The sequence below is a fragment of the Pristis pectinata genome, chromosome 2 (genome assembly GCF_009764475.1).
Source record: "Pristis pectinata isolate sPriPec2 chromosome 2, sPriPec2.1.pri, whole genome shotgun sequence".
In the NCBI taxonomy this organism is placed as follows: domain Eukaryota; kingdom Metazoa; phylum Chordata; class Chondrichthyes; order Rhinopristiformes; family Pristidae; genus Pristis; species Pristis pectinata.
In genome coordinates this window covers 96,579,021-96,601,241 of record NC_067406.1, presented here as the reverse complement: position 1 = coordinate 96,601,241, position 22,221 = coordinate 96,579,021, and the positions used below count along the sequence as shown (strand labels likewise).

The 22,221-nt window shown below is 41.0% G+C and overlaps 1 protein-coding gene across 8 annotated transcripts in view; it reads right to left on the bottom strand.

The window, feature by feature from the left end:
- The window catches only part of trim2a (tripartite motif containing 2a), a 221,913-nt gene that overhangs the window by 19,266 nt on the left and 180,426 nt on the right, over nucleotides 1-22,221 (bottom strand). For 7 of the 8 annotated variants that reach the window (XM_052039372.1, XM_052039391.1, XM_052039411.1 and 4 more), the window contains 2 exons: nucleotides 21,180-21,347; nucleotides 4,281-4,461 (listed from right to left, as the gene is read on the bottom strand). In XM_052039372.1, the coding sequence (XP_051895332.1) occupies nucleotides 4,281-4,461; nucleotides 21,180-21,347 (349 nt within the window). The remainder of the gene's footprint in view (nucleotides 1-4,280; nucleotides 4,462-21,179; nucleotides 21,348-22,221) is intronic. The other variant, XM_052039430.1, reaches the window with a different exon arrangement.

Genomic DNA, 22,221 nt, shown 5'->3' with positions numbered 1-22,221 from the left:
AAGTCAACACTCTGAAGCTAGTGTATGAAATTGATGACAAAAACAGGTGCAAAGATGACAAAAATCATAAAATTATCCAAATTTAAACAGAATATAGAATACTGCTCCCATCATTCAGGTTATATCTGTTACATAGACTTGAACAGCATTGCTCAGAAAAGTTCACACCAACACACAAAAACAGATGAAGTACGGCCTCGCAGTTTCATTCATGATTAAGGCAATTAAAGGTCAAGCCCTTGATGGTCAGTGGATCATGGGTTGTCTTACTGTGTTGCAGCTTCACCAAAGCAGGATTGTAGGTGGAATGTTCTGGTAGAGGCATAGCCCAAAATAAATCATGGATGGATTCACAAAAAGGCTAAAATGGTAAACAAGTAAACAGGAAAAGCTCAGTTCAGGAAATGGAAGAGGAGGACAAGAATAGTCAGGTTGCAAGACAGTGTGAAAAAACAAGGCATGATTTTGAAGAGTGCTAAAAGGCAGCCTAAGTAGAGATGACTACTAGAGTTTATCATCAGTGTTCCCAATACAGTGTTCCCAATGCTGGAACAACTCAGCATGTTATGCGGAGACTAAAATTCAACCCTGTTGACCTTTCATTAAACTGAAAAAAATATCTTAAATTGCAGAGAAAGGGAAAGAGGTAGAAAGAATAAGGGAATATCTTTGATAGGGTAGAGACAAAGAGACCGTATGGTATTGCTGGCTATAGGATGAAGCAGTCTGTTATTCACAGATGATCTATCACGTGGAAGTGCAAATAAACAAGACAAATGAAATCAGGAGGTGGAGAGAGACAGAAAGGGAACAAAAAATTGTGTAAGTGTTAAGTACCCACTGGAGAAATAAAGCATTGCAGTTGCTCTAAGTCTGAAAAACAAACAGAATGCTGGAAATATTCAAGTCTTAATTGAAGAGATAAATAGAGCTGAGTTGCAAGTTGCTGACCTTGCATCAGAGTTGGCCAGTTCAGAGGTTGGTTGAAATTGTTGGATTTGCTGTAAAGTCCTCACAATCACCATCACACACCAGGATGGCCCCTTGTTTACTTCTCGAACAGAGGCCCAAGTTCCCCTCCACTGCCACAATCCTTCACCTGTCCAAATTTATTCTCACATTAAACCACTTCTTCATTTCCACTTGATTCATCAAAATCAAAGGTGTAGCCACGGGAACCTGAGTCCAATTCACGTCTTCCTCTCTGGATTACATGAAATTGTCCTTATTTCAGTCCAACTTGGTCCCTTTTTCTCTCTCTCTCTTTTCCTGGTCTTGCATACAGCTCTAAGGTTTCACCAGCTTTGCTGAGAATGTTTCATAGATTTCATAGCACAGAAACAGGCCCTCTGTCCACGCTGACCATCAAGTACCAATATATAAAATTTATATACCAATCCCATTTATCAGCATTTAGTCCGAAGCCTACCACGCTTTGGTGATTCGAGTGTTAGTCCAGATACTCTTATAACATTTAAGCAGCATCTGCCTCCACCAATTTCTCAAGCAATGCATTCAAGATTGCAACCACCCTCTGTGGGGAAGGGGGAGGGGATCCTTCCTCCGATTTCCCCCCCCCCCCCCCCCAAAACCATAAACTTATGTCCTCTTAGACACCTTTGCCATCAGGAAAGGTGCCTTACTATCTACCCCATCCCTGCCTCTTACTTTGTCAGGTTCTCCACTGCCCCCCCCCCCCCCCCCCCCCACATCTCCAGTATCCCCCTCCCCTCAATCTTCCCTGGTCCAGGGGAAACACATGGAGCCTATCCATTCTCTTTGATCCAAGGAAAATAAACCCAGCCTGAAACATCCCATCCCAGGCAACATGTTGGTGAATCTCTTCTGCATCCTTTCCAATGCAATCACATCCCTCTCCAGAGTGGTGACCAGATGTGCACATCATATTCCACCCATGCATAACAATGTTTTCTTTGATATAAAGTTGTACCAGGGCCTCCCTGCTCGATACTCCATGCTAATGAAGGCAAGCATTTTCAACACCTTGTCTATCTGTGCTGCCACCAACACAGGAATCTTAGGACTTAGACCAAGACCTTTTTATTCCTCAATACTCCCTATGGCCCTACTATTCATGGCGTGTGTCCTACTCCCCACCCCAGAATGTGACCCCCACTCCCCACCCCAGAATGCACCACCTCACATTTATGATTAAATTTTATTTGCCATTGCCCTGCCCAACTTACCAGCTGAAAAATACCATTCTATAGCCTATGACTACCTCCTCACTCCCAACACTACCACCAATTTTTGTGTCATTTTCAAACTTGCTAATCATACCTCCTATATTCACACCTTGCAATCATTTTCACATGGTTCATCTCTGACTCTTTCTCAACTTCCCCATTTCCATCTCATGTTAGCAACCAACATCCAATGCAAGCCAAACTCCCACAGCCACCTTGACTACATCTCCTCCCATCCTGCTTCCTGCAAGAACTCCATTCCATTTCTCTCAGTTTTTACCATTTCTGTCTGATCTGTTCTGGTGACACTACTTTCCACACTGGTTCATGGAAAGAAGTCTTCCTTTTTCCTCAGCTGTAGTTGACAAGGCTTTCAACTACATCTATTTTATTTACTGCAGTTTTACCCTCAACCCTTCTGTTCCCATTGCAAAATAATGATTTCCCCTTCCACCTCACCATTCTTCATATTCACTAGTCTTCACATTCAGCAGATAATTCTCTATATAACTTCATCTGATGCCACCACCAGACATCCCTTTGGAATGCTGAAAGGACAGATGTTCCTTCACTAGTCCAACACCCATTCCCCTTCTCACAGTACCCTCCTCATAACCACAGCAGCAGCAGCAATGCCTCCCTTCCATGTTTCCATTCCCATCATCCAAGCACCTCTTCCAGGTGAAATACCATCTGTACCTCTTCCAATTTAGTATACTGCAGATAGGATGCTCATAATTCTCCTTTGCTGGAGAAGCTGAGCAGAGATTATGGACTGCTTTGCAGAATCTCTGCTGAATCTGCAAAAGTGCTTGTAAATTATGGCTGAGTTATGGTAATACTGCATAGAAACAGGTCCTTTGGCGCTGCAGGTTCACTCTGATCATCAAGCACCTATTTTCACGAATCCATTTTATTATCCCTATATTCCCATTAACTACCTCCCCCCACTAAGATTCCAACCATTCACCTGGAAAGCAAGGTAAATTTAGTGGCCAATAACCAACCAACATGTCTTTGGGATCTTGGAAGAAACGTGCAAATTCCACATATTTCAGTTTCATCTCTCTTTAAATTATCCATCCTATGTTGACCCCTATTATTTGCTTATTGCACCATTTCAATAAAGACCAAAGCAAGCTTGAGGTTCAGTGCCTCACCTTCCAACTAAGCACATTACAGATCTCAGAAGTTCAATCTGTTCCAACTATTTCATACAACCAGCCTTTCCCATTTGTCTCATCACTGACCTGTTTCAGTGAAAGATTAAACTGCAAACTTATTTCTCTCCTTGTAGATGTTGCCACACTTGTGCAAGCAAAGGAATTGAGGCAAATGAGTTGTGATGTCTTGGACCATATACAAATGGCCAAAGACCATTACCAATTACCAAATCCCCAGAGCTTGACCAAGTGTATCATTACTTAAGGGCAGCAAAGATGAAGACAAACCAGGGAACCACAAGCTGGTGAATCTGACATCAGTGGTGGGTAAGTTACTGGAGGAGATTCTGAGGGACAGGATCTATCAACATTTGGATAGGCAAGGTCTATTTTGCGATTTTTCAAAGAAGTAGACAAGAGGATAGATGAGGGTCAGGCAATGGACATTGCCTATATGGACTTTAGACAAGGTCCCGCATGGCAGGCTAGTCTGGAAAGTTAGATTGCATGGGTTCCAGGGAGAGATAGCCAATTGGGTTCAGAATTGGCTCGATGGTAGGAAGCAAAGAGTGATTATTGAACTTTCCATTGTAAGGGTCACCTTAGAACAAGACAAAATATAATTTGACAAAGTAGCAGACCTGAGCTCAAAAATGAAGATTTTCCTCTACATCTGCTCTCCAGAATGCTATTTTCTGAACTGTTGCAGGCTTTATTTTAGCATCTCTCATTTCTTGGATTTATTCTTTTTGTTTATGAACCATTCAAGACAATTTGATCAAAATTATGCATTCATCATTTTGGTCAAGATTAGAACAGTGTGTATGCAATTTATACAAAATACTTTGAGTATGCTGTCTTCATGCAAAGGTGTGTGCAGAAGAGGCAAGAAAGGGGGTTCAAGTATTACCATCAAGTGTACCTGCAAACTGCTTGTCACCATTTCCTCGATTACCAAATTTTGTCACCAGCTTCCCATTAGGCTGGAAAATGAAGACACAGCAAGCCTTGTTGTCCACCACAATTATATGGCCATTGCGATCCACTGCTACACCTTTCGGTCCCAAAAGCTTCCCAGAGCCTAGTTTGGTCTGTTGGGATAGAAAATAATTTCAAATGTTTTATTTTTCATTGTATTTTCAGCCAAATGATGGAGAGGATCTCTGCATTTCTTGCAATGCCTCTGTGCAGATTTTAGGATAAGTGCAAGTACATACCGCATTGACCGACGCTTAAGTTTAGGTCTGGTCTACAGAATCTAATCACATGTCCTATAGTGGCTTTACTGGATTAAGGAATTGCAGGGATCCAAGGATATTTTACTGCCCTGAGATTTCACCAAACATTAATATACTATTGTTTCTTTACAGAGTTAAAGAAATGGTTAAAGTACATCTAGAAATTGGATTGTGTAGTAGTATTATTTCCATCACTGTGCAATCATAAAATCGACTTAACCTGGAATAAATTAGAGTTACACCATTGCAAAGTTTGACCAGGCACTTCAGGTCAGAATTCACAGTAGCATGTTTCCCAGTTTAATGTGCACACCTATTATCATCAATTATTCAATGCCATTTTCTTGTGTGGTAACGAACTGGACTTCCCAGGTCTACAAAACAATTGTTATCTGGCAGTCACAAAAATAGCAGGCTTGCAACCTGTTGAGTCCTCCGCTCAAACACCAAAAATTTAAATTAGGACCAAAAATTTTTGGATTTGGAAATCTAAAATAATACCAGAAAAGTTTTGGAAATATTCAGCAGGCCACAACTGGGAAAGAAAGAAAACCAAGTTAGCTTCTGGCAGCAGAGAAGAAAGGGGAGGGATGGGTAAAACAAGGGAATGTTTTGGTAATAGGGTTACAGTTCAAAGCCTATTATGCTTCTTTCTCTATGTGCTGTTAATACTAAGGCTGTGGGACATGCTTATCAGGTTGAGCAATACAAATAGAATAAGAAAAACAGAGGCCTAGGCATTGAGTACAATAGTTGGGACATGTTGCTGTTTTATAAAATATCGGTTAGAATGCATTTTAAGTATTGTGTGCAGTTCTGGTTACCACACTACAGGAAGGATGTGGTAGCAAATAGAAAGAATGCACGAAAGATTCACCAGGATATTACATGGAATGGAGGGCTGTAATTATGAGGGAAGATTGCATAGGCTGGGTTTATTCTCAGTGACATTGCTGAGGGGTGACATTACAGAGGTTTACACAATTATGAGGGACGTAGATAAGACAAATAGTCAGAATTTTTCTCCCCAGGGCAGGGGGGTCTACAACTAGGTGACACAGGTTTAAGGTGCAAGGGGAGAAGCTTAAAGGAGATACAGGTCTAATGCAGGCAAATGGGATTAGTGTAGACCATGGTCAGCATAGACAAGGTTGGCCAAAGAGCCCGTTTCCATGCTGTATGATTCTTTCACTCCATGGAGCCAAAATGATGGCAGGCAGAAATGGCAGTTCTGATACAGATAGAAAAAGTGAGTTATATAAAGTTAGAGAGCTGGAAAATAAGGTATGGTGTTCGGTACAAACATTGTGAAAACAGACTGTGTTTTACTGTTTATGTTAATTCAATAGAGTTCAGAAGGCTGCAATGTGCCCAGATGGAAGATGGGGTGTTGTTTCTCAAGCTGGCATTGGGCTTCAGTGTAACAGTACAGGACACCACAGACAGAAAATTCCAAGAGTTGGTGTGGGACAAGGAATTAAATTGGCAGGCAACTGGATGCTCAGGATCACCCATGGTCTGATTGCTTTGTGGTGCATCTGCAATCACCCAACCTACATTTGGTTTCTCCAAGGAATGAGGCCACATTGTGAACACCAAATGCAGCACACTAAATTGGAAGTGCAAATGAATTACTGCTAGAATCCACCATCTGGGAACTCAGATGGTCAAAGGGAAGACATGAAAGGACCTCCTGTGGTTGCCAGGGAAAGTGCCATAAGACAGAGTGTCTGGTGGGGATGGAAAAGCAGACTAGGGAATCGTAAAGGGAGCAATCCCTTCAAAATGAAGGATGGCAGGGAAAAGTAATAAGTTTCTGGTGGCGGGATCTTGTTGGAGCTGGCTGAAACTGTGAAGGATAATCCAAGGAAGATGCACCAATGCAGTCATCAATACACCAGGAAAAGCATCAAGGGAGTAAGGACAATGTCTCAGGAAGATGACATCCATCATTAAGGACTCCTACCATCTGGGCAATGCCCTCTTCTCATAGTGTGGTCTTCAGGCTTCTGTACCTCCTGTCTGATGGCAACAAAGGTTCAACAACAGCTTTTTCCCCTACCACCATCAGTTTCTTGAACTGACCTGAAAAATCATAATTCTACCTCAGATAAATCATAATTCTACCTTTTCCACATATCCCAGAAAAAACAGGTGTGACCTGGGCCCAAGCAAGTGCCACGTCTTCCTTGGATAGTCTTTAAACCTCAGCTTGGCTTACACCTTTTTGGCAGGTCAGCCATGTGGAAAAGTTTCTTCTTTCCCCTATCTATGCCCCTCAATTTTATATTCTTCAAATCAGTTCTCCTCTCTCTCCACCCACCACCCTACTGCTGGAGGGGAAAACAAAGTCAGTCTCTCGACATAACTCAAACACTCCATCCCTGGTAAATCTCATCTGCACCCTCTTTCATTCCATCACATTCTTCCTACAGTGTGGTAGCCAGAACTACACACAGTACTCCAGCTATGGTCTAACCATGTTTTATATAGCTGTGCCATAAACTCCCTATTCTTAGAGGCTATGCCCCAGCTAATAAAGTCAAGTATTTTGTATGCCTTCCTTACTGCATTATGTATCAGTGCTGCCGCCTCAGGGATTTGTACACCAAGATTCCTCTGTTCCCCAATAAAGGCTAGGACCCTAACATTCATTCTATCCTAGCCTTATTAGTCCATCCAAACCACGTCTCCTCACACTAGCGAGGATTAAATTCTATCTGCCATTACTATGCCCAGTTTATCAACTCGTCAATATTGTCCTGTAGCCCAAGACTGCCCTCACTGTCAATTTTGTTGTCTACATTTGGATATTTTGGGTCTATACATACCCAGGGTATAAATGCTATGAAAACTGACTTTTTGCAACAGCAGCATAATAAGTTACACACCTGACAAACAAATTAAATAAACTTAAATTAACATAAATTTTACCTAACTTACATGACAAAATAAATAAAAATAGACATAATGACATTAGTGCAAGTTGAGGCAAATATAGTCTGAGGTAGAATTATGATTTTTCAGGTCAGTTCAAGAACCCGATGGTAGTGAGTAAAAGCTGTTGTTGAACCTTAAAAGTGTGGTCTTCAGGCTACTGTACCTCCTGCCTGATGGCAACAATGAGAAAAGGGCATTGCCCAGATGGTAGGAGTCCTTAATGATGGATGTCATCTTCCTGAGACATTGTCCCCTATTGTGAGGAGAGTTGTACCCGTGATGGAACTACCCTTGTCCACCAATGTCTGTAACCTCTTGCATTCTGTGCATTGCAGTTTCCATTCCAGGCTGTGATGCAACCAGAATGTGTTCAACTGTACAGCTGTAGAGGTTTATCAGTCTTTGATGACATGCTGAATCTCTTTAAATTCTAAGAAACTAGAGATGCTGGCATGCTTTCTTCATTATTGCATCTATGTGCTGGGCCCAGGATAGATCCTCCGAGATGTTGACACCTAGGAACTTGAAGCTGCTCACCCTTTCCACTGTAGACCCTTCAATGAGGACTGGTGCTAGTTCGCCTGACTCCTCCTTCCTAAAGTCCACAATCAGTTTCTTGGTTTTGCTGACGTTACAACATCACTCAACCAGCTGAACCAATTTCACTCTTAGAAACATAGAAAAACTACAGCACAATTCAGGCCCTTCGGCCCACAAAGCTGTGCCGAACGTGTGCCTACTCTAGAAGTGACTAGGCTTACCCATAGCCCTCTATTTTATTCAGCTCCATGTACCTATCTAACAGTCTCTTAAAAGACCCTATCGTAGCCGCCTCCACCACCGTTTCCGGCAGCCCATTCCACGCACTCACTACTCTGAGTAAAAAAAAACTTACCCCTGACATCTCCTCTATATCTACTCCCCAGCACCTTGAACCTATGTCCTCTTGTGGCCACCAATTCAGCCCTGGGGAAAAGCCTCTGACTATCTACCCGATCAATACCTCTCATCATCTTATACACCTCTATCAGGTCCCCCCTCATCCTCCGTCTTTCCAAGGAGAAAGGTCCGAGTTCCCTCAGCCTGCTTTCATAAGGCATGCTCCGCATTCCAGGCAGCATCCTTGTAAATCTCCTCTGCACCCTCTCTATGGCTTCCACATCTTTCCTGTAGTGAGGCGACCAGAACTGAGCACAATACTCCAAGTGGGGTCTGACCAGGGACCTATATAGCTGCAACAATACCCCTCGGCTCCTAAATTCAATTCCCTGATTGATGAAGGACAATACACCATATGCCTCTTAACCACAGAGTCAACCTGCGCAGCCGCTTTGAGCGTCCTATGGACTCGGACCCCAAGATCCCTCTGATCCTCCACGCTGCCAAGAGTCCTATCATAAAGACTATATTCCACCAACATATTTGACCTACCAAAATGAACTACTTCACACTTATCTGGGTTGAATTGCATCTGCCACTTCTCAGCCCAACTTTGCATCGTATCTATGTTCCTCTGTAACCTCTGACAGCCCTCCACACTATCCACAACACCCCCAACCTTTGTGTCATCCGCAAACTTACTAACCCACCCCTCCACTTCCTCATCCAGGTTGTTTATAAAAATCACAAAGAGTAAGGGTACAGATCCCTAAGGTACACCACTGGTCACCGACCTTCACTCAGAATACGACCCTTCAACAATCACTCTTTGCCTTCTGCGGGCCAGCCAGCCAGTTCTGGATCCACATTGCAATGTCCCCTTGGATCCCATGTCTCCTCACCTTCTCCACAAGCCTTGCATGGGGTACCTTATCAATCACCTTGCTGAAATCCATATACACTACATCTACTGCTCTCCCTTCATTGATGTGCTTAGTCACATCCTCAAAAAAATTCAATCAGGCTCGTAAGACAGGACCTGCCCTTGACAAAGCCATGCTGACTATTCCTAATCATATTATACCTCTCCAAATGTTCATAAATCCTGCCTCTCAGGATCTTCTCCATCAGCTTACCAACCACTGAGGTAAGACTCACCGGTCTATAATTCCCTGGGCTATCCCTACTACCTTTCTTAAGGGAACAACATCCGCAACCCTCCAATCTTCCGGTACCTCTCCCGTCTCTATCAACGACATAAAGATCATCGTCAGAGGCTCCGCAATCTCCTCCCTCGCCTCCCACAGCAACCTGGGGTATATCTCGTGGTCCTGGCGACTTATCTAACTTGATGCTTTCCAAAAGTTTCAGCACCACCTCTTTTCTAATATCTACATGCTCAAGCTTTTCAGGCCGCTGCATGTCCCCACTACAATCCCCTAGATCCCTTTCCGTAGTGAATACTGACAAAGTATTCATTAAGTACCTCCGCCATTTCTTCCGGATCCATACACACTTTTCCACTGCTGCACTTGATAGGCCCTATCCTTTCGCATCTCATTCTTACTCTTCACATACTTTTAGAAAGCCTTGGGGTTTTCCTTAATCCTGCCCGCCAAGGCCTTCTCATGTCCCCTTCTGGCTCTCCTAATCTCTTTAAGTTCCTTCCTTTTAGCCTTGTACTCCTCCAGATCTCTAACATTACCTAGCTCTCTGTACCTTTTGTATGCTTTTCCTTTCCTTTTGACTAGATTTATTATAGCCTTCGTACACCATGGTTCTGGTATCCTCTCGTGACTCCCGTCTCATCAGAACATGTCTATGCAGAACTCCACACAAATACCCCCTGAATATTTGCCACGTATCTTCCGTACTTTTCCCAGAGAACATCTGTTCCCAATTTAATCTTCATAATTCCCTTTACTGCAAGTAAACACCTTTCTAGTCTGTCTGTTCTTCTCTCTTTCCAGTGCTAACGTAAAGGAGATAGAATTATGATCACTATCACCAAAATGTTCACCCACTGAGAGATCTGACACCTGACCAGGTTCATTACCCAATATCAAATCAAGCACAGCCTCTCCTTTAGTAGGTCTATCTACATACTGTGTCAAGAACCCTTCCTGAACACACCTAACAAACTCCACCCCATCTAAACCCCTCACTGTCTGGAGATGCCAGTCGATGTTTGGGAATTTAAAATCCCCCATCACAACAACTCTGTTATTCTCCCACCTATCTAGGATCTGCTTCCCTATCTGCTCCTCAATAACCCTGTCGCTATTGGGCAGCCTATAAAAAACACCCAGTAAAGTTATCGACCCCTTCCTGTTCCTAACCTCCATCCACAGAGACTCCGTAGACAATCCCTCCACAACGTCCACCTTTTCTGCAGCCGTGACACTCTGATCAACAGTGCCACTCCCCCACCTCTCTTGCCTCCCTCCGTCCTTCCTGAAACATCTAAAACCCGGCACTTGAATCAACCATTCCAGCCCCGGAGCCATCCAAGTCTCCGTAATGGCCACATCACAGCTCCAAGTATCGATCCAAGCTCTAAGCTCATCCGCCTTGTTCACAATACTCCTTGTGTTAAAGTAGACACATCTCAAGCCTGTCTGAACACTTCCCTTCTCTATCACCTGCCTCCGGTACTTAGTCCTAGCTTCCTCGATTTGAGAGCCAAACACCTCTTCCCCACTCTCTCCAGTACGGATCCCACCCCCCCAACAATTCTAGTTTAAACTCTCCCCAGTAACCTTAGCAAACCTCCCCACCAGTATGTTGGTCCCCCTGTCCTCTTTGAACAGGTCATACCTGCCCCAATGATACAGAAAATTGAATTCCTGCTCCTTACTCCAATCCCTCAACCATGCATTTGACCTCCTCCTCATTCTGTTCCTATACCCATTTGTGCACCTCATCATCTGTGATTCTGTCAACAGTGATGTCATTGGCAAATCTGTAGATGGCTTTGGAGCTATGCTTAGCCACACAATCATACTCTCTGACCCGTAATTTACTTACAAAATACTTTAGGATTTTCCTTATTCCTGTCTGCCAGTAATATTTACTACCCCTCTGTATGCACTCCTAATCTCTTTTTTTAAAATTATGTAATGGCTTCTAATGTTTATACTCCGAATGAGCTGCCAGAGGAAGTGGTTGAGCCAGGTCCAAGGAGGACCTCAACTCCAACCACCTCCACCACCGTATCTGGCAGCCCATTCCACTGTGGTATAGTGGACAATGAAAAAGGTTATCAAAAGTTACAAGGAAATCTTGATCAACTAAGTGGGCCAAGGAGAGGCAAATGGAGTTTAATCTGGATGAGGTGTTGCATTTTGCAAAGTCCACATAGGGCTTTCACACTGAACAGCAGGACCCTGTTGTAGGACAGAGGGACCTTGGAGTAGAAGTACATGGTTCACTGAAGGTGGAGTCACAAGGTGGTGAAGGGGGCTTTTAACACACTGGACTTCATCAGTCAGAGCATTGATTATAAAAGTTAGGAGGCTGTGGTATGGTTGTATAGGACATTGGTGAGGCCATTCTTGGAGTATTGTGTTCAGTTTTGGTTGCCCTGATATAGGAAAGATGATATTAAACTGGAAAGAGTGCAGAAAAGATTTACAAGGATGTTGGCAGGATTTGAGGGACTGAGTTATCAAGAGAGGTTGGACAGGCTAGGATTTTATTCCTTAGAGCATAGGGGATAGAGGTGATCTTACAGGAGGTGTATAAAGTAAGAGGCAAAGATAGGGTGAATGCACTCAGTCTTTTTCACAGGGTTGGGGAATCAAGAACTAGAGGGCATAGAGGTAAGGTGAGAGGGGAAAGATTTAATAGGAACTTGAGGGGCAACATTTTTTTTAACGAAAGGGTGGTATGTATGTAGAATGAGCTGCCAGAGGAAGTGGTTGAGCCAGTACAATAACAATGTTTAAAAGACAGTTGGTTAGGTACATGGATTGGAAAGCTTTAGAAGGCAAATGGGACTATCTTGGATAGGGTACCTTGGTCAGCATGGACCAGTTGGGCCAAAGGGCCTGTTTCTGTGCTGTACAACTGTAAGACCTCAAGGTAACATTGCTAACCCATGTGAGGAATCTCAAAAGATAACTGCATCATCTGTATCATGATAGGCAAGATGATTGCTGGACCAATCAACACCTAATCCACTCTAAAATCTCAATCTACTTGGCTCCAAAACAATAGTGCCAATAGAAGCACTGCCAGAAGATGTCACTGCTCTCAAGGATCCCACAAAGCTGGCTCTTCCCAAACACTGCCTCACAGACAACCTGTCAAGAGGAGCTAGAACATGCCATCGCCAGAGTCTTCCTCTATCGTCTGTTCCCAGTGGCCGAAGAGCTGCTTCCCCAAATCAGAACATGTATTTCATCCATCTAGGGGCATAGTGGGCACAGACCTGTATCGTTCAACAACTCCATCAAAAATGCAGACAGCATGGCCTTTAACTTCACCAAAGCCTTCGACTCCAACAACCAAGAGAGAACGTGGAATATAATTCAGATTTGACTGCCCACAGCAATTCATTTCCATCCTACACTTGCTTCACACAGCACCAAATGATGATATTAACTAATAAGTCTACAAAAGTATTATCTTCAGTGAAGACTGACGTTACTGATAGCTGCGTCATTGCCCAAGATATTTCTCAACTTTCTTCCCAGAACGTAACACATCACCTCCAAAAAAACACCAGAGTAAGCCTCCTAATTCACAGAGAGGACAAGTGAACTAATGTCAATGTCAGAGTCCTTTTGCAGGCAAACAATCCCAGTAATGAGGCTCTAAATATACTCTGTTAGCTATAGTGGGCAGGCCCCAGTGTTGACAAGCCCAACACCCTTTCCTAAAACAGAAACTTTATGTCATGGAAAGAGATTACCAGGCGGATAGTGGAAAAACTTCCTTAAAGAAATGCAACATTCCTACCAACAAATTCTTCCACCCACCCTATCAGCCACTACCAGCCCCTTCAGTGTGGGGGTTAACAGTTCCTACATTGGCCTCATTAGCCATCTAGAAGTCATAAAACTAAAAGTTATCCTCTATTGCAAGGGACTATGCAAGAAATAGACCTGTAAAACCTTGGTCTTTTTTTAAATTCTCATTGTTTTTGTCTTGCATTTTATTTTCTCTTTTTTTTAATATAAATTTCATGGTCATCCTTTGTTGGATTCAAAAACATTCACAATCCTTAGAAAGGCCTCTTTTCCTGGCAACTTTACAAAGTCTTTCCTTAGATTAAATAGCATATTTAATTTCTCCTATAATTAGGATTAGAACACAAAGGAATGTACTTTGGTTGCAGATAACATAATATGTCTTTAAATGCTAGCCACTGACTATTCATTGTCATACCCTTTAATGTAGGTTCCCAGTCCACTGTAGGTCCCCAACTTGCCCCCACTGAAACTTCAGAGTTGTTTTACTGAACTTACAAAATTCTGACAAGGTATCGACAAGCAAGGATGCTTCCCCAGCTGAGATGTTTTGAACCAGGACTCTCAGTCTCAGAATAAGGGTAGGTCTTTCAGGACTAAGATGACAAGAAATTTCCTCTTTCACAGATTATTGGAATTCCCTACACGGGTACTGTGGAGGATCAGTCATCAAATTCATTCAAAACAGATTAATACCTTACTGGATATTAAAGGAATCCAGAGATATGGGGATAGTGCAAGAAAGTGGAGCAGAGGTAGAAAATCAGCCATGATCTTGATAAATGGTGGAGCAGGCACAAGTGGTTAGATGACCTACTTGGTTCCTAATTCTTAGGTTGATATGCACTTTCATTTTATATTTAAAACCTTGGTTTCAGGTGGAGCTACATAACTTTCACAACAGAACAGTACAGGAACAGGCCCTTCAACCCATTATGTTTGCGCTAACCATTATACCAATTTAAATGAATCCCATCTGCCTACACATGGTCCTCATTCCTCTGTTCGGTGCCTGTTCAAGTGTCTGTCTAAATGCTTCTTAAACATCGCTATCGTATCTGCTTCTACCACCTTCCCTGGCAGCCTGTTGCAGGCACCTACCACTCTCTGCATTTAAAAAAAAACTTGCCTTGCAAATCTCCCTTAAACTTTCCTCTAAGGGGGACCTAGTACATAGTTTGCTGAAGGTGGTGTCACAGGTAGACAGGGTGATGAATGTGGCATTTGGCACACTGGCCTTCATCAGTCAGGGCACTGAAGAGAGGAGCTAGGATGTTATATTGGTGAGGCTACATTTAGAATATTGTGTGCAGTTTGGTCACCCTGCTACAGGAAACGTGCCATTAAACTGAAAAGAATGCAGAGGAGATTTGAGGATGTTGCCAGGACTTGAGTTATAGGGAGAGGTTGGGCAAGCTAGGACTTTGTTCCTTGGAGCATAGGAGATTGAGGGGTGACATAGTGGTGTACAAAATCATGAGGGGCATAGATAGTTCCCTTACCCTGGAAAAAAGACTAAAAACTAGAGGGAATAGGTTTAAGATGAGAGGAGAAATATTTAATAAGGGCCTGAAGAGCAACTTCTTCATTCAGAGGGTGGTGCGTAAATGGAATGAGCTGCCAGATAGTGGTTGAGGCAAGTACAATAACAACATTCAAAAGTTATTCAGATAAATACATGGATAGGAGGGGCTTAGAGAGATATGGGCCAAACATGGGCAAATGGGACTAGTTTGGTGGGCACTATGTTTGTCATGGACAAGTTAAGCCAAAGGGCCTGTTTCCATGCTACATTACTCTATGACTCTAACCTTAAACCTATACTCTCCAGTATTTGACATTTCAATCCAGGGGGAAAAGGTAGACCATCTACCCCATCTATGCCTCTCAATTTTATAAACTTCTATCAGGTCACCTGAGCCTCTGATGCTCCAGAGAAAACAATCCAACTTTGTCCAGTCTCTCCTTATAGTTAATGTTCTTTGATCTATAGTCAATGTTCCCAGTGAACCTCTTCTACACCCTCTCTAAAGCCTCCAACATCCTTCCCATTATGTGGCAACCAGAACTGCACACAGTGCTTGAAATTTGGCCAAACCAAAGTTTTATACATCTGCAGCATGCCTTCCCAATGGAGGCAAGCATGCCATACGCCTTCATTAGCATTCTATCCACTTGTGTCGCCACTTTCAGGGAGCTATGGATTAGCATCCCAAGATCCCTCTGTACATCATACGCAGATATGGAGGACAAGTTCTAAGCTATTGTCAGTTCATTAACTGAAACACATGAGAAAGAGAGCTTTACACTAAGCATCTGCCAAACACAGGCACCACTGGTCAACATAGTCCACCTTTGCCACTTCTAACCCACCCAGTAATTAAGGGCCACAACAGCATCCTGGAAAACATGGACCACTTTCCATATCTTGGGAGGCACCTCAGGCAGATATCATGAAATTTATCACAAGCTCCAACACCAATACAGCATTTGGTCATCTGAGGAAAAGTGCATCATGAACAAACAAATTAGGAGCAGAAGCAAGCTACTTGGCCCTTTAAGCCTTTTCCCCGATTTAATAAAATCATGGCTGATCCAATTTTACTCTCAACTTTGCATTTGTCAATCCACAGCGAACTTTCAATACCTGTAATATTAAGGATTTATCTACCAATGCCTTAAAAATATTCAACAACTCTGCTTTCACTATCGTTGGAGAAAGAGCTCCCCCTCCTTTTCTAATCCTCAGAGGAAAAAAGTTGCTTCAACAAGCTCAGATGGGCAAATTCTTACTTATAAACACTGACCTCTAGAGGAAACATTCTCTCCACAATCACTCTGTCAAGATCCCTCAGGATCTTGTATGTTTCAATCATAGAACAATACAGCACAGGAACAGGCCCTTTGGCCCACCACATCTGTGCTGATCATGATGCCAATCTAAACTAATCCCATCTGCCTGCACATGGTGCCTCTCCATTCCTTGCCTGTTCATGTCTAAATGCCTCTTAAATGTTGGTAATGTATCTGTTTCCATCAGATCCCCGGGTAGCACCTATCATTCTGTGTAAAATAAACTTTCCCCTGCTCACCTTAAAGCTATACCCTCTAGTATCTGACATTTTCACCCTGGAGAAAGAGACTATCTACCCTGTCTATGCCTCTCACAATTTTATACACTGCCATTATGTCGCCCCTAAGCCTCTGACACTCCAGAGAAAACAATCCAAGTTTGTCCAGTCTTTCCATATAGTTAATACTTGCTCATCCAGGCAACATCCTGGTGAAACTCTTCTGCACCCTCTCCAAAGCCTGTAGAACTACACACAATATTCCAAATGTGGCCTAACCAAAGCTTTATACAGCTGCAACATGACTTGCCAACTTTCATACTCAATACCCCAACCAAAGGCAAGTATGCTGTACATCACCTTTATCACCTTATCTACTTGTGTTACCATTTTCAGGGAGCTACGGACTTGCACCCCAAGATCCCTTTATACATCAATGTTCCAAAGGTCCTTGTCATTTACTGTAAACACTTTCCTCTTACATTTGACTACCCAAAGTGCATCACCTCACGCTTGTCTGAATTAAACTCCACCTTCAATTTTTCTACCCATATTTCTAACTGATCTATATCCTGCTGTATCCTTGGACTATCTTCCTCGCAATCAGGTCTTCTAAACTCTAGCAGGTGCAGGCCTAGCTTGTCACATCTGTTCTGATAAGACAAATTGCCCCTGATGACTACACAACAGAGACATCATCATGAAGATATGACCTCACACCTGGCATAAGGTTCATGGTCTATTAGGCAGCAGTAATCTGGATCCCGAAATATTTATTGGCAGAATCAAGCTTCTCAAAGCATTTGAGAGCTGCCAATACTATCTCTGCACAATCCTCCAAATCCACTGGATAGATAAATGAACCAATGTCAACATCCTTTCCTGCGCCAGGACTGAGCCATTAATTGCACTCAGCTTGCCCTGACTGCCGGCTACATAGTTTGCAATACCAACATCAAGCTCTTGAAATAAGCATTTTAATCCAAGCTCCATAAAGGCATGAGATTACTGGCTTGACAGAGGAAATGATTCAAGGATTGTTCTCAAATCCTCCTTGGAAAAAAAATAGTATCTTCAATAATTTATGGGATAGCATTTTACTCTAACTTGAAGCAGCTGTATCAAATAATAATTCAACAATTTGAAAAAATTTTGTTATAAGAAACACAACATAGCAGTCCATCACTGTTTATTCAGCACAGAAAACATGTCAGGCAAGTATCTCACATACCTCTTAAAGATAAACTGATATGCACTTGCAAGACAAAGCAAACTCTAAACTATTATTCTACACCAACACAGATTAATGAGCATCTCCTGTTGAAATACTACTCACTTCAGATCACCTCATACTATGGAAAATAACAGCATAGTAACAGGCTCTTCCAGCCCAACAAGCCAGCGCCAGCCAATTACACCCATGTTAACCTACTAATCCGTACATCTTTGTGGGAGGAAACCAGAACACTCAGGAAATTCACGCAATCATGGGGAGAACGTACAAATTCCTCACAGACAGCGGCAAGAATTGAACCCCAATCGCTGGCACAGCAATAGCGTTACGCTAACCACTACACTACCGTCTTTTATGAAAACATTCTTCCAATTTCGCTTTTGCAGGAGACCCAGCAAGCACTCTATTTAATATATGTGCATTGTATTCCACTTCTAAAATTCCAATTCTACTGACTTAAATGAAACCAAACACAATATCACGTTTCACACAGATGGCTGTGGACCAATTCTTCCTTGATGTGATAATTTTGATTTTTGGTATACATTACCTAACAAGCTAAAAGTATTTTCAAATTGAAATGGGTTGATTATGTACAATTTAGAAAAATACACATTAACATACGAATGAGGATCCTGGAACCCGTTTTACCACTTAATAAAAATCACTGCAAATCTGATCGTATTCTCGACTCCACTGTTATACTGACCTTTTAACCTTGTTTATCAAAAAACAAATTACAAAAGTTGCAATGACATTAGATACAAGTCTTATAAGATTAATGGATCCATTGAGCCAGATCTCACTGGACTAGGCTAACCACCCAGAATCACCATCCACCTAAATGCACATCTGCACTTACTGGACTACACACAGAGGACCTCTCTTGAATGCCTTCCACATCCAAGTCCAGCAGCATGGTTTACATCTCAAGCAGCAAAGTATGTTGCCCAAGAATCTGCAAAGTTGGGAATGGGGTTCTGCCAGCTGTGAATCCTGCATGTCTTCTTAAGTTTTAAAAATCATTAAATTTCTTTCTTTTTCAATCTTTTTATTAGTTTTCAAATTAATACAGATTGATATATAGCATCAATATTTATACATGTAGTACAAAGAGATCAGGATAATCATAGCATAGATAATCATAAAGAACAATATAAAAAAAATCTGTAGATCCAATGATCTCTTAGTAAATGAATATAATATAAAATAGAGGAAAGAAAAAGATTTATTATATAAATTTAAAAGAAAACCCAAATCAATAAAAAAAATTATAAACAATATAAACTAAACAAAAAAAAACTTTTCAAAAGAAAAACAACGGAAAAAAAAACTGGGCTAAAATTTCTCAGTAGAAACAGAGCAATATTATGTCGTCAAGTCCGTTCCTCTAAGTTGGAAGATTATTGAAAGGGGATCTATATCATGTGAAAATATTGAATAAATGGACTCCAAATATATTCAAATTTAAGCGAAGGATCAACAGTACCACTCCTAATTTTTTCCAAGTTTAAACATGATATAGTTTGAGAAAACCATTGAAAAGTAGTAGGGGGTATTGGATCCTTCCATTTAAACAAAATGGATCGTTTGGCCATTAATGTAACAAAAGCAATCATACGGTTAGCGGAAGGAGATAAATGGCCAGACTCTATCCTTGGTAATCCAAAAATTGCAGTGATAGGGTGAGGTTGTAAATCAATCTTCAACACGTTTGAAATAATGTTAAAAATGTCTTTCCAATATTTTTCCAGAAGAGGACAGGACCAAAACGTGTGTCAAAGAAGCCACATTCGATTTACATCTATCACATATAGGATTTATATGGTTATAGAAATGAGCTAACTTATCTTTGGACATATGGGTCCTGTGAACTACCTTAAACTGTATCAACGAGTGTCTGGCACACATTGAAGATGTATTAACTAAATGAAGAATTTTCTTCCAAGTCTCTATAGGTATAAAATGTCTGGAGTTCACTTTCCCATTCATTCTTAATTTTGTCTAATGACTAGACATATTTTCATAATTAAATCATAAATTATCGCTATCAAGCCCTTCTGATAAGGATTAAGACCTAAAATTTTTTCCGTAGTTTCAATTTTATAAGGTGTCGGAAAAGAGCGTATAGTAGTTTTTAAAAAAATGTCTAATCTGCAAATATCGAAAAAAGTGTGATCTAGGCAAATTATATTTATTAGACAATTGTTCAAAAGATGAAACACAGTTATCAATGAATAGATCCCGAAAACATACTATTCCCTTCCTTTTCCATATGGAATAAGCTGAGTCAGCTCTAGAAGGATGAAAGAAAAAATTAGATTGAATGGGACTTGACAAATTAAATTTATTCAATCCAAAAAATTTATGAAATTGAAACCATATTCATATTGTATGTTTAACAATTGGGTTAATCGTATGTTTACTTAACTTGGTAAGTGCAAAAGGGAGAGAAGCACCTAAAACGGAAAGTAATGAAAAGTCAGGAACTGATTGGTGCTCAAGGCATACCCACTTAGGGCATTGAATTACATCAGAATCTTGTATCCAAAAAATTAAATATCTAATATTAATTGCCCAATAGTATAATCTAAAGTTAGGCAAGGCCAAACCACCATCCTTTTTTAATTTTTGTAAATATTTCTTACTTAACCTTGGGTTTTTATTCTGCCAAATATATGAAAGAATTTTAGAATCAATAGTATCAAAAAAAGATTTCGGGACAAAAGTTGGAATCACTTGAAATAAGTATAAAAATTTTGGTAAAATATTCATCTGAATCGCATTAATTCGGCCTACCAATGATAAAGACAGTGGAGACCACTTAGTAAATAATTGTTTAACAGGGTCAATTAAAGGCAATAAATTAGCTTTAAATAAGTCCTTATGTTTCTTGGTGATCTTAACACCTAAAAACATAAAATAGTCAGTTACCAATCTCAAAGGTAATTGGCTATAAATTGGGGTTTGTATAAATCATTAAATTTGAAGTAAAATAATTTTTGAACAGTTAATGTATTTTATAAATAATAAAAATATTATGCAAAGACAAAATTATTCAATTTTATAAATCAACTTTGCTTCTTATATCTTTGCCCTAAATTCCCATTCAAATTGAATAGTGTCTCAGATCATCCACCATGTCTGATATAGGCAATTCTCCAATGCAACACAGTGGAATCCCAGCAAGGTCATACCCCACTGCTGGACTCTCTAGACCTTTGAAATCCATTCATAAGCCATGTTTAACAGCTCACGGAAGTGTAGAACTTGCAACTGTTTGAATGGCTAAACATGGCAATTCTAATTGACTCTGTATGCAAAATATAGCACAATCTAATCCAGTGGGAATTCATTTATAGTTAATATACAAGAGTTCAGATCAATTTGAACAAAGATTTAATCAAATACTTATCCGTATTTACATGCAAATTTTTAAAGTAAACCAGCTTACCACAAATATTTCACACTCACCTTGAATTTCCCATCAGATGAGAAAATGCTCACCCACTTGTTATCATAATCAGCAATGATGATATCACCACTTGGATGCACAGCTACACCTGTTGGACGTTGCAGCTGACCAGGAGATCGTCCACGCACACCAAACCGGTTTTTAAACTGTCCATCATTTGAGAAAATCTGAAATAAAAATTTACTACATCTTGTACAATGCTTTGGCATGAATCAACAGTATGTTATTTTATATCTAAATAAAAGGGAACATTTTGTTCCTGAATTTACTTGCAATACAGAATGAAATCACCTTGTGTGAAGACCCCAAAATGGTGGACTATACCAGTACACAAGGAAAACCTATTCATGTGAATGTAACACATTCATAATTCACTAATCAATTAATTGTGTTCTTGCTAATCTGAGATAAACCAAAATGGATTCACAGCATCAGACCATGCTCGTCAACAAGAGTATCAAGGTCAGTTCCAGCAAATAGTAGTTAAAAAAAGTGGAAAAGAACCTTACTTAAATATTGTTAGATGTTTTATTTTTGAGATTAAGAGTTAAACGTGAGATTTGTTTCCACAGGAACAGTATTGCCTTGTACGCCCAGTTAGGAGACATCAATATTTTATAGGAACACTACTAAGCACAATTGTACAGAAATACAAAATTTATTTTATACTATATATGGCTAACAATGTCAGCTTGAACAAAATCAGCTTCGAAATTCTAGTGTGCCCTAATGCTAATGTGCAGAGTGGCACACCAATGACCAGGAGCATGTGCAACTGCTAAATTCAGTAGGACCCAAAATCCAAGCTCCTAGGAACTATAGGAGCTCTTTATCCAACAAGAGCATCAGAAATAATCTAGATAAATATAGGCCTGCAAGTCTAATATTGCCAACATGATATCAACTACTTTGCCATCTACACTTCCCTCACCCACCTCTACCCAATCTCCCCACCTCCCATCCCCTCCCCACCCCCCACACCAAACACACAGATCTCCACCCACTCTGCATCAAGCCCAACCCAGCTGTCAAACCCGGTGC